Source organism: Chelon labrosus (assembly GCF_963514085.1).
Source record: "Chelon labrosus genome assembly, chromosome: 18".
NCBI lineage: Eukaryota > Metazoa > Chordata > Actinopteri > Mugiliformes > Mugilidae > Chelon > Chelon labrosus.
Window position 1 is genome coordinate 25,788,410 of NC_140351.1, and position 13,183 is coordinate 25,801,592.

Below are 13,183 nucleotides of genomic sequence, written 5' to 3' on the forward strand. Positions count from 1 at the left end.
TCAATATTTCCACATAATGTTCTTTCCTCATGATGCCGTCTATTTTATGAAGTGCACCAGTTCCTCCTGCGGCAAAACAGCCCCACAACATGATGCTACCACCCTCATACTTCACAGTTGGGATGGTGTTCTCAGGCTTACAAGCTTCCCCCTTTTTCCTCCAAATGTAACGACAGTCATTATGGCCAAACAGTTCCACTTTAGTTTCATCAGATCACAGGACATGTCTCCAAAAATTAAGGTCTTTGTCCCTGTGTGTATTTGCAAACTGTAATCTGTTTTTTTTGTTGTTATGTTACTTTTGGAGTAATGGCTTCTTCCTCACTGAGTGGCCTTTCAGTCCATGTCGGTACAGGACTCGTTTCACTGTGGATAATGACACTCTCTTACCAGCTTCAGCCATCATCTTAACAAGGTCTTTAGCTTTTGTTCTGGGGTTGATTTGCACGTTTCGGACCAAAACACGTTCATCTCTGGGACATAGAACCTGTCTCCTTCCTGAGAAGTGTGATGGCTGGACATTCCCATGGTGTCTATACTTGCGTGTAATTGTGGAGCTCCACAATTCTCTTCCTGATATCTTGACTGATTTCTTTTGATTTTCCCATGATGTCAAACAAGGAAGCAGTGTGTTTGAGGTGTAGCCTTAAAATACATCCACAGGTGTGCCTCCAATTAACTCAAATGTTGTCTGTTAACCTATCAGAAGCTTCCAAAGCCATGACATCATCATCAGGGCTTTCCTTCATCGTTTAAAGATATAGTAATCTTTGTGTATGTAAACTTCTGACTTTGAAGAAAGTAATAACAAATTCTCTAAGACATTCTCTCTCTCATTATTGTAGCATCTATCTATAAATCAAGAAGCGTCTGTGTGTCTGTCTGTCTGTCTGTCTGTGGCACGCATATCTCGCGAACCGTTGGCCCGATTGATTTGAAACTGGGCAGGTGTCTCGCTACGGGCACGAAGATGTGCACTGCTAAGTTTGACGTTGTTTGGATAAGAAATGTAAAATATATCGGTAAAATAGGTTTTCTCCGCTCTAATATTTCCACTAATCCTCATACACAGCACCTGTAGGCTCCCACTATAGGAATACATACTTCCGACGGGCACTGCACTAGTTTAGCAAATAGAAATAATTTTGGTAATCCTAACTGACCTAAAACAGGAGAGGTTTAGTCTGATTTAACTTCAGACAGCGAGGAAAAAATGTTTATGTGTCTTTTAACACAGTGTATGTAAACTTCTGGTTTCAACTGTATGTCAAATTCCCATACAATGCATCTGAACAGGTCAACATTAAAGCGCAAGTTTTCCGAATGTAATCGGAGCTATCGACACACATTGCTATAAAAGCGCCATCACATGATGAACTTGTAAATGTCAACAGGAAACATTTTCATTCCATCAATTTACAGATCATATGTGATGTGCAAATGCAATTAACCAACACTTTGGTGGGTGGAGGACAGCATGCCAAAAAGTACATTTTTGCATCCACTCCTGTGAGTAGTGTCTCCAATTTGCTTTCTGGGAAGTTTTTTTTCCCCGTCTTACTCATTCTTATGTTTTCATTTTCTGATCGTGCAGAGGGGAATCTCAGGTGCAGGGTTAATTTAAATATAAGTTGCATATTTAAAAGGGGAGTGGATAGGGAGGGGTCGAGTACAACATGTGCGCTCAATTCCACGTCTATTGGGATGTACAAGGGAAATGTGCTTCTGGGTCTGAGCGTGCGCCACGTGTCCACTCAAGTCTTTGTACATGAGGGCCCAGAATACCAAACAGCACAGTGACTACTTTTCACCCTTTAAATAGGCAGACTGAGTTTGAAGACATCTGTGATGCTAATTGCAGGACACACCTTAGTTTAACATGTCCATATGGTCAAATTATTTCAAATGTTTACTAGTGGTACCATCATTTTTGTCCAGGCCAGTTTCATTAGTTTTTTCATTTTAGCTCTTTAAAAAACAAAACAAAAAAAAACAAATACAGAAACAGTTTCTATTTGTTTTCAGTTTTAATCTGTAATTAGTTTGAAACTATAAGGTTTTAAATCAATTTCTCTGTACTTCTTAGCTGTTTTAGATTCAATAGTGACATAAATGAAATCTCAAAAATGAGTGTGGTCCTTCCAAATTTTATTAGATCTGCAATCTGTGGTCAATACAAGATCCTTCTCTATTGAACGGATTCCGGGTTGGAGGATTGTTATGATGGTCTAATGCACCTCCTATGCTTCTCTGTCCTACTTCACCTCCTGCAGGAGGAACTCAACCTTTGTTGCAGAAGAAGAAGAGCAGAACAGAGGGAGGAGGTGTCTTTAAACCAGCAACATGTGCCTTTCTGTTCCCTTCCTTCCTCCTCATGGGAAATTAATAAAAACAAAAAGAGCAGAGAAGAATTGGTTGTCTTGTGAGGGCGGTGTCCATGGTTTGGTCTTCTCAGTCGTCATCCACAGTGGGTGTGATGGTCACACCCCTCCTGATCTGTCCCCAGCCAATCAGACTGAGAGGAAGAAAGAGAGGAAGGAGACACCATTTACAAATCAATGTGTGAATTTCAGATGTTGACCTGCTTCTCTTCCATGTATAAACACTATCTGGTCCTGTTCAGACCTTTTATGAAAGAGGTTACACACAGGTTAATACACAAATAATACACAAATAAATAATTGAAATTGAATCAACAATGAGCTGCTTACATGCTTATGAGCCTCTGTAAAGGCTCACAAGCAAAGACTTGTGGGTCTGTTCCACACACTTTTCCCCAGACTGTCATACCAACAGGGGCCAATATGATGCTATTTTTCATAAGACAGTATGAGGTTAACAGTATGGTTTCCTAACGTTATCTGTATGTTGTATGAATTCACCGTTAGACACTTTGAACTGATGCCAGAATAAAATGTGACCACTAGTCTCGTTTTATAGGCGGTTTATGCTTTTGCGTTAAGTTGACGCAGAGGCTATGGCAGACACCTACGCAGAGCCTTCGCCATAACTGACATGCACCTCCCCAGAAATGTAACTATGCGCCACGGCGATGCAGAGCGCAAGAGCTGTGATTGGTCCGCTTGGTAGTAGCGTGTTTCCACTTAAGTATTTCCAGCTGCTTCTCCATCCATTTTACGAATTGATTGTTTTGGATCAATAAAGAATCGTCAGGGTTAACTGAGGAGGTTTGGAGATACAGACATTTTTATGACTCGTGTTCAGCGAAATTTCAGCTGAAATCCATTGCTGAAAGTGAAGGAGGATGTGGAAAGTGAAGCAGGAAGTAGAAACAAAATTTAGCTTGACTGGCAAAAACAAATATTAAACATGTCAAGCATGATTCTCACCGCCAATGTTTCTCCACACGTCGACTCAGAGCGATCTTCTCTCCGACCTCTGTGCATACTGGATTTGTAAGGACAATCTTGGCCAGATCGGCCTTGACAGCACTGACACGGCCACCTGTCGACAACGAGCCAATGTTCACCATCAGCACTTCGTTCTTAGACAGTTTCTGGACCTGTGGACCCATGAAAGGAAAACGTCACCTCACTGTTCATCTAAAACTAGATCATACAACCACTTGATGCTTGGCTCACCTTGGCAGCCTTCTTGTCTCCCTCTGTGCGGACTCCCAGCAGCCTTCTGAGCAGGAAGTAGGAGATCTCCAGCTCGGTGAAGATCTCAGGCAGCGCTCCAACGGCACCCAGCACCTGACCGACCATACGATCCGCTCGGCACAGTGTCGGGTCAATCTTGGTGCCCACACCTGCACACACAAATGTTTTTACATACATGTCCAGTGTATTTATACCTTCCATGGATTTATCTCAAATTCGGAATTGCATCTTTATCTCATACAATGAAAGTACATCTTTGTGAACACTTCCTTTTTCTGTAATACAGAGTTGTCGCTGTCCAATGATTATTTCAACTTCCTGAAAATGTGGTGTGTTTGAGGTACACAATCAAATCAGTTTCGGAGTTTTGTAGTTACCCTACAATATTTTCCCTATTTGTATTTAGCTGTACTATGACCTGGATGACCGAGAACCTTGACAGACTGTGAATCACTTTTGGATCAAAATGAAAATCGGTTTAGATCTGAAAATGGATTTCTTTAACCCAGCCTTAGACAAGGCTGCATCTTTCTGGTAACATATTCTTCTCTGCTGCCATGTTGTTTATGCTAAGCAAATGCGTAAACTAACAAAGGTGGAAGTTAAAGGAAAAAAATATTTTTCATTTTAGAAAATCATTCTAAATCATTGTCCAGCACTAATTTCCAATATGGTCTGTCAGCTGGAGCTCATTCTGTTAGAGCATGGATCTTTCCTCACCAATAAGGCCTCCAGGGGCAGCGTACTGCAGGTCATTGTGCTCAGCAAACAGAGACACAATCTTGGAGAAGATGGGTTTACACATCAGCTTTCCTTCCTGGTCTTTGGACACAATACCTGGTCGCACCTCGATCTCCTGACCCACCTGGAATCCACACAGAGCAGAGGAGCACGGTTTAAAATGTGACTCACATAGGAGACGACCATAACACAAAACCAAACCACCAACATAACGAGACTCACCTTGAGCACACCCTTCAGGATACTTCCTCCTGCCACGCCTCCTTTCAGGTCATCGACTTCACAGCCGGGCTTGTTCACATCAAAAGATCTAATGACTGAAGGATGAGAAGAAGATTTACAACAAATGTTTATGAGAACAGCAAAATAGTCAGAAGCAACGTGTGAGCCTGAAGTTTACCGATGAGTCTGGGCTCGGAGGTGAAGTCTCTGGTCGGCACAGGGATCTTTTTGACGATGTACTCACAAACTACCTCGATGTTGTACTTGAGCTGGGCCGAGATGGGAATGATAGGAGCGCCCTCGGCCACTGTGCCTACAGAAGAAAGAATCAAATCACGGGGTTAAGAGCCGAGAGTAAATCTTGTCAATCTCATCTTTTGGCACACAAAATCTAAACAACTGGCAAAATTGGATTCAGGGTTTCTAGTTAAATATTCATCTGTAAATCTTAGGAGAGACAGAGAATTAGACCAATGTACACATTAAAAAATAAACTTTAGGATGAAAAGACATATTATGATTGTTATACTGGAGGATTCAGTGGCTTAGTGTTTTGTCCTTTTGAGGAGACACTGTGGCCTTAAACTAGGCATAAAATCTCAGACCTGTGCTACACACAAACACAGACAAGTGAGCTCAGATGAAGAGTTACACAAATTTCTAACATAAACACCGTCTTTGAAGGCATCTTTTCACAGAACAGCAGGTGGAGTGGCGTCAACTCACCCTGGACAAAGGCCAGGATCTGCTCATACTGCTCTTTGGCCTGGCTTTCCTTCACAAGGTCGATCTTGTTCTGCAGGATGAGGATGTGCTTTAGCTTCATGATCTCGATGGCTGCCAGATGCTCCGACGTTTGGGGCTGAGGACACGACTCGTTCCCCGCTGGTGGATGGAGATAACGACACAGTTTGATGACGTTCGACACCAATGTTGAGATAGAGTATATAGAGGACACAACAGGTAAGAAAATGAAGAGTCATCCAACACAGTGTGTAAATTTGTACTGCAATGAAAACTGCAGCTTAAGATAAACGTCGTTTTATGCATTTCCTCGTTTCTCTGAATGTCTACTTTAGAAGTGAGGAGTGTAAAGTAAACAATGAAACCACAATAGCTGGATTAATTTAGAAACACACCAAGTTAAAATGAACTGTGATTAATCAATAAATCTCTCTGGTGCAAATGAATCAATTAAAACCTTACCAATAAGCAGGAGGGCTGCATCCATGACAGCAGCTCCGTTTAACATGGTTGCCATCAAAATGTCGTGACCGGGACAGTCCACAAATGACACGTGTCTGGAAGAGAAGAAAAAGTTATTCCCAACAATGACTTTGATTATCAATTAATTGTTGATTGCTTTTCTCAGTAACTGAATTGCTGGGTTTGTAAAATGCCCTCTTTCTTTTCAGTCTGACCTGACCAGTTTGAAGTTGCCCTTGGTGCCAGTGATGTCTGTGGGGAACTCATCTGGAGTGCTGCTGCCACATGACCTGTAGCACTCTGGCCTAGGACAGCTGGGGTCTTCCAGCTTATAGACCTACAACGGACGAACAAACAACAATAAAACAGCAAAGACGTTGCATCATTACGAGTGGCTGTATGAGTAGTTGACCTAGACTGATGTGTTTGATTTATATTCAAAATGGACAGAAGTGAGTAGTTGTCCATATGTGGATTTATGTACATATTGGGTGCCAACAGTCCCTTGAAAAACGGAATCATCCTGTATTTAGAAACAACAGTACGTCTGGTATTGAGCTGAAACAGGACATACTTTGTCCCGTATTACCGTGTAAAATGCCAATGGAATGAATGAATAACAGGGCAAGACAACAAAGCAACAATTTTTCCTCACACTTTCTGTTTACTATTACAAGAGGAATGTTCTGCTTTCTATTGTTTTATATTAATTTATACAATTTTAAGTTAAGCAGGACAGGTTTCTGTTAATTTAGTTTTTTTGTATTAAAAATAAATTGTTGATTATTATGCTGGGTAGCGTTTGATACAGAATTCACACCAGCCGTACTGGACAGCAGGTTTACACATTGGACAAACCTGGGTATTACCTCATATTGCAAAATTTCTACTAATACTGTCTTAGATTCCTTTGAGTTTCTCAGGGAAAAGCACAATATGGAGAAACAGGATCTATGCAGATATTTTCAATTGAGAGATTATTTTAATAAAAACATCAGAACTATTGCAGAAGAAGGAATGAACCTGAGAGAGATATTTGTCAATGCTTATAAAGGAAATTCGAGCGGAAAACTGATCTCCAGGATTTATTCAGCTTTACAGAAGGACAGAGGTCTCTCCACAATGTGTATTAAATCAAGATGGGAAAAATAAGCTAACATACGGTTAACTGATGATGATTGGCTAAATATTTGTAGGACATTGTCCACTACCTCTAGCTCAGATCTGTGGAGGGAGTTTACCTGGAAAAACATCCTAAGATTATTTATAACTCCCAGAATCAAAAGTTTACAGACCAATAGCTCAAGGACGATGTTGGAGAGGGTGTGGTAATGCGTCAGCTGGCTACTTTCACATATTCTGGGAATGTCCCATAATATCATCTTATTGAGAAGACGTTATAGCAGCAATTGAGTCAATAATCAAGTTGCAGCCTGATCTCAGTTTCAGTGTTATATATTTAGGAAACATACCTCTTGAAATAAATAAACAAGAAAGATACCTTTTACAAGTATTATTGGCAAGTAGCAAAAATGCAATAACCAGGAAATGGCTGATCAAGAAGTATCTGACAATTTCAGACTGGATAGGAATAGTTGAAGAAATTCACAACATGTAAAGGTTAACATTTTCCCTGAGATACAATACTGAAAAAGGTGACCCAATATTGGAAGAAATTGAGGGTACTACATATATGAGAGATGATCTTACCACCGAATGTATATTCTGTGTGGGAAAATTTGTATTTTTTATTTTTAATTTCTGCATTGGGACACTGAAATCTCGCCCTGGGTCATGAGATCCTCTCTCTCTTTCTGTATAAATATACATTTATTTCATTTTTATTTGTTATGTTTTTCTTTTTTTTCCCCAGTGATCTTGCGGACTGCATGGAGGTATTTTGTGTCACTGTGAACTTAAATGGAGAACTGTGGGTGCCTAAAAGCCCCTAGACTCGATCCGTCAGCCTGACTTCTATTAGCCCGATGTTTTGAACAAAGCCTGCCATTGTGTTTTGCCGTAGATGACCCTGTCTGATGTACCTGTTCCGTGTATATATTTATATGTTTGTGTTTTGATTTGTGTGTCGCTGAAAAAAAACTCAATAAAAAGAAAATTAAAAAAATAAATAAATAAATAGTTGTTTTGCACGTGTTCATATCACTCAAACATATGCATCTTCAATTCAGGTTCAAATCAAATAGTTATAAAATCGTTGCACACACACACACAAAAAAGGGCTATAAAAATACACCGCGCAGGGAAGGGTGAAGGCAATTGGGTCGGCTGGCCCTGCCAAAGAGGTGTCCCTTATTTATTTGTTACCATGATTACTTCTATTCTCTGGCCCCTGAGTTTGCCTCAGTCTCATGAACTAGGCCCGATTCCCAATTAATTGAATAGCCCTGTTTTATGGACTGATGAGATGAGACTGACTCTTGATGGACCAGATGGATGGTCCCGTGGCTGGATCAGAACTCAGAGCTTGTTGGACCTTTTTGGGTTGAAGATGCACTCAAACTCAACTCCCAAACCTAATGCCAGTTTCTAGAAGACACTTTCTTCACACAGTGGCAAAGGAAAAAGTCTGGCTCTTTCAGGAAGACCATGATTTTTATGCAGGACAACGCTCCATCTAATGCATCAAAGTACTCCACTGCCTGGCTAGGCAGTAAAGGCCTTATAGATGAAAGAATAATGACATGGCCCCCTTCTTCATCTGACCTAAACCCTATTGAGAACTTGTGGACCCTTCTTAAACGTGAGATGTACAGTGAAGGAAAACACTACACCTCTCTGAACAGTGTCTGGGAGGCTATGGTTGCTGCTGCACAAAAAGTTGATGGTCAAGTGATCAAGAAACTGACAGACTCCATGGATGGAAGAGAGTGTTATTGAAAAGAAGGGTGGCTATATTGGTCATAGATTTATTTTTTGAAATGTCAGAAATGTTTATTTGTAAAGTTTGAGTTGTTTATTATTCTGACTTTAAAAGTTGAAAATAAAGAAGTGAGATGGGAATATTTTCGTTTTTCTTATTTTGTTTTTCTAATAGTTACCTAATAATTGTGCACACACAGATATTCTCGTACAAAAGCCAAAACTTCACTTTCACTTCCCCAAATATTCAGGTTTGAGGTTTATTAACATTTTGGATTGATCAAGTGCACTGTTGTTGTTAAATAATAAAACTAATCCTCAAAAGTGCAACTTGCCTAATAATTGTGCACGCAGTTTATTCAGACCTGTCCTTTAAACTGGCCACCTGTGATTCCCCAGGACAGATATTAATGCAAGGTCTGAATGAGGCCTAAATCAATATAAGAATGCAAGAACTGCCTGGATCCCCACTCACCTTTGCATTAGCATATCCAAGCTTGATGGTGATGTTCCTCTCCAGCTCATTCTTGAATCTGACAGTGTGAACACCAGAAATAGCCTTCACTACTGTGGACTTTCCATGGGCCACATGACCGATGGTGCCTAAGAGAAACAAAGGCAAGCGGTCAAAAAGGGCTGTCCATTAACTTTCACAGCAAAATCTGATCAGTTGTTGTCCGATATCCATACCAATGTTGATGGTGGCCTGTCTGCTGATGATCTCTGGAGAGAGAGGCGTCAAAGTCGACACATCCTGCAGAAAGAACAACTCATATTAGACCGAACACATGCTGAAAAACAACGGAGTGAGAAGAGCAGTGCCACCTTGCTCTGTTAAACCCTGGAGGCGAATGAGAACAAAGCAGCACACCGACACTGGCATCCGCACACAGCACAGCTCATAAAATCCAACGCATAAATGAGATGCCCCAGTGTTGGTTCACTACACTGGGGCATCTCTAACATGCATTTCATTTATTCTTCTTCTGTAACCGCTTGTCCTGTGAAGGGTCGCAGGGAGGCTGGAGCCTATCCCAGCTGTCATTGGGCTAGAGGCGGGGTACACCCTGGAAAGGTCGCCAGTCTATCGCAGGGCTGCATCTCAACAGTTTAACAGCTATTTACTACTAACATTTAAAATGAAATGTACTATTCTAATGTTAAGTAGATATAGAAACAGAAGTGGTGATTTAACCGTATGATCATTTTAGAGGATGTAGTTTTTGGTGCTGTTAAACTTGACTGGAATAAACATTAGGTGTTTTTGTTATTCAGCCTAGACCACTGCCTAAAATGTCAGAATAATAGTGTTGCTACAACATAATGCAATCCAATAGCATTACAAACCACAGCCTCCACAATGAAAACACAGTCAAATCAAAAGCTCTTACAGTTATTTTAGTTAGTCTGTTTGAGAAGGGTCAAATCATTGGCATGCATCAAGCAGAGAAAACATCTAAGGAGATTGTAGAAACTACTACAATTGGGTTAAGAACTGTCCAACGCATTGTTAAAAACTGGAAGGATAGTGGGGAATCATCGTTTTCGAGGAAGAAATGTGGTCGGAAATAAATCCTGATTGATCTTGATCGGCGATCACTTTCATGTTTGGTGAAATCAAATCGAAGAAAAACAACAGTAGAACTCAGGGCTATGTTTAATAGTGAAAGTAAGAGCATTTCCACACGTACAATGCGAAAGGAACTCAAGGGATTGGGACTGAACAGCTGTGTAGCCTTAAAGGGGAACTACTGTTTTTTTACAACCTGGACCTTATTTCCGGCATAAAATACGATTGTTTACTCACCTATATAACTTTGGTGTTATTTGGAGTCCTTCTGAAGACATTTAGCTCCAGTGGAGGGCCACGTATATCCATAGTCGGAGTGATCGGGGCACCGAAACGCTGCCTCTAAATAACGCATTATCTGCCGTGAAACTCCTTAATTTCACCAATATTTTGTTATGATACGCTAGTGCTATTCCCCGTTGAGTCCGGAGTTACCTGTTATCTATTCACAGTCGTTCAGCGGTTTGTTGTTCGTTGGCCAGCTGTTCCTCTCTCTGCCTCTGCACCCTCCTTTCAACAGGTATTACAGGTAAAAAAGCTGACAGTCGCGGGTGCGCATGGCGCTCAGAGATGACATCATCCAGGTCAGAAGTTAGTAGGTCAATTTACAGACCCCAGATGATGATAACAGATCGTATTTTATGCCAGAAATAAGGTCCAGGTTGTAAAAAAAACAAAAAACAAAACAGTAGTTCCCCTTTTAGAAAACCACTAATCAGTGACACTTACTGGAAAAAAAGGCTTCAATTTGCTAGGGAGCATAAAGAGTGGACTCTGGAGCAATGGAAGAAGGTCATGTGGTCTGATGAGTCCAGATTTACCCTGTTCCAGATGGTGGGGGCATCAGGGTAAGAAGAGAGGCAGATGAAGTGATGCACCCATCATGCCTAGTGTCTACTGTACAAGCCTGTGGGGGCAGTGCTATGATCTGGGGTTGCTGCAGTTGGTCAGGTCTAGGTTCAGCAACATTATGTGCCCAAAGAATGAGGTCAGCTGACTACCTGAATATACTGAATGACCAGGGTATTCCATCAGTGGATCATATTCCAAGATCACAATGCCAGGATTCATTGGGCTCAGATTGTGAAAGAGTGGTTCAGGGAGCATGCAACATCATTTTCACACATGGTTTGGCCACCACAGAGTCCCGACCTTAACCCCATTGAGAATCTTTGGATTGTGCCCGAGAAGGCTTTGCATTGTGGTCAGAATCAATACAAGATCTTAGTGAAAAATGAATGCAACACTGGATGGAAATAAATCTTGTGACACTGCAGAAGCTTATCGAAACAATGCCACAGAGAATGCATGCTGTAATCAAAGCTAAAGGCAGTCCAACGAAATATTAGAGTGTGTGTGACCTTTTTTTCATTTTTTTTTTTTTTTTTGGCTAGGCAGTGTATAATCTTTGGTCAACCAATAATTCAATAACAACTACTTAGTATTTTACGTAGGCTGAGCAAACAAATGACAACTAATAGGCATTTTTTTTTTAGATTTTAGAAGCTACAAAATGATACAAATGTTCGGATCAGTCGGGGATACACGCTCGAAAAAAACACAGATGAAAACCTTTTTCTTCGTTTAAAGAGTTGATAAATTAAGAGCCTGAATGCAAAATTACAGCGGCTCTCTTAGGTCTCCGGCCCGCAAGCATGTCGTAATGTGCCGGGTTGTGGCGGTGCAGCACCGGTGACCGCTTTTTCTCCCTTTTCTATACCCGTTTAAGAGACACAGCGGACTGACGTCCACCGACATAAAAGTTTAAAACTGTAAAAAGCGTGAAAACAACACCTACCAGAGAACTGAGGTCTTGTTTAGCCAGGTGAGGCTGACCAAGCGTTGTACCAGACTCGTCACCCGCCATCTTGCATGAAAAGAGAGTGAAGGAGGCGGCTGCGGCGAATGCCTGATCAACGGTTTCCGTTAGGCTAAAACCGATAAATATGTTTTACTCCTTTCAAGATTATGAGAAAACAATGCAGTTATATACACAGTTACTTATAACCAGACGTGTTATATGAATAATTTTTTTTTGATACATGAGAGATATCATTTATAACTCGCGTGACTCATTCAAGTAAATTCGGGGTCCTTTCTCAACGGCTGATGCAATTTATTTCTACTGTAAAACAGCGTTTATTGAATGTCTACATACGGCTGATGTTAGTTCAAGGTAAATTACGTATCTTATCGGTAACGTACTGGTAAATTAGGACCGTATCTTGTTTGACGTTTTATCCTTAAGAAAATAATAACAATCTCATCCATGTGTAAGGCCCGTCGTTGTTTATTAACGTCATCCGAGTTTTTTTTTGTAGTCCTACTATGTGGGTTGTAGTTTTATGAAATCTAACACCCTGGAAAAGATGGTTACCTGCTATTATACAGTAATAACTTAACTAAATGCTATTGTTGGAACGGTTGGAACGCGGCCGTTTTAAACAAACTGTGAACTGAAAAAGCGTAATAAAGGGAGTAAAAGTAGACTTTGTCGGCTATACTTGGAGCTACTTTTATAATAGGATATGCTGGGTTTATTTAATCTCTAATATAAAATTTGAGTTACAACCATGGGCTGTCGACAAACTAGCACCGCCTTCATAAGAGCACTGAAAGGGCCTTTATTGTTACTCTGAACATTTTTGTACACGTTTTGAATCTCTTTTTGTAGTTTTGCTTACATTTATGCTCATTTTGGTATGTTTCTGTCATCATTTTGGTGCTATTTGTGATCATTTTCAGTGTCCTTGTTTTTATTTTGAGTCCTTTTTTTTTTGGGTCTTTGCAGTCATTTTAAATCTGTTTTCATTATTTTACATCCTTTTATGGTTTGAATGTCGTTTTTTTGAATTTTATGGTTGTTTTGCATGTTTTGTAGTTATTTTAAATCTCTTCTGGTCATTTTCAGCCTTGTTTTCATTTTGAGTTTTCATAGTTA

At 40.5% G+C, this 13,183-nt stretch overlaps 1 protein-coding gene across 1 annotated transcript; it reads right to left on the bottom strand.

Moving 5' to 3' along the window:
- Window positions 1–2,131: 2,131 nt before the first annotated feature.
- eif2s3 (eukaryotic translation initiation factor 2, subunit 3 gamma) lies at window positions 2,132–12,135 on the bottom strand. The gene is made up of 12 exons (XM_084565954.1): window positions 12,041–12,135; window positions 9,363–9,426; window positions 9,148–9,275; window positions 6,008–6,129; window positions 5,793–5,887; window positions 5,313–5,471; window positions 4,765–4,899; window positions 4,587–4,681; window positions 4,344–4,488; window positions 3,603–3,772; window positions 3,351–3,523; window positions 2,132–2,515 (listed from the first exon to the last, which is right to left on the bottom strand). The coding sequence occupies exons 1-12, from the start codon at window positions 12,107–12,109 to the stop codon at window positions 2,452–2,454; spliced, it is 1,419 nt and encodes a 472-aa protein (XP_084422080.1). The 5' UTR covers window positions 12,110–12,135; the 3' UTR covers window positions 2,132–2,451.
- Between the last annotated feature and the right edge of the window lie 1,048 nt (window positions 12,136–13,183).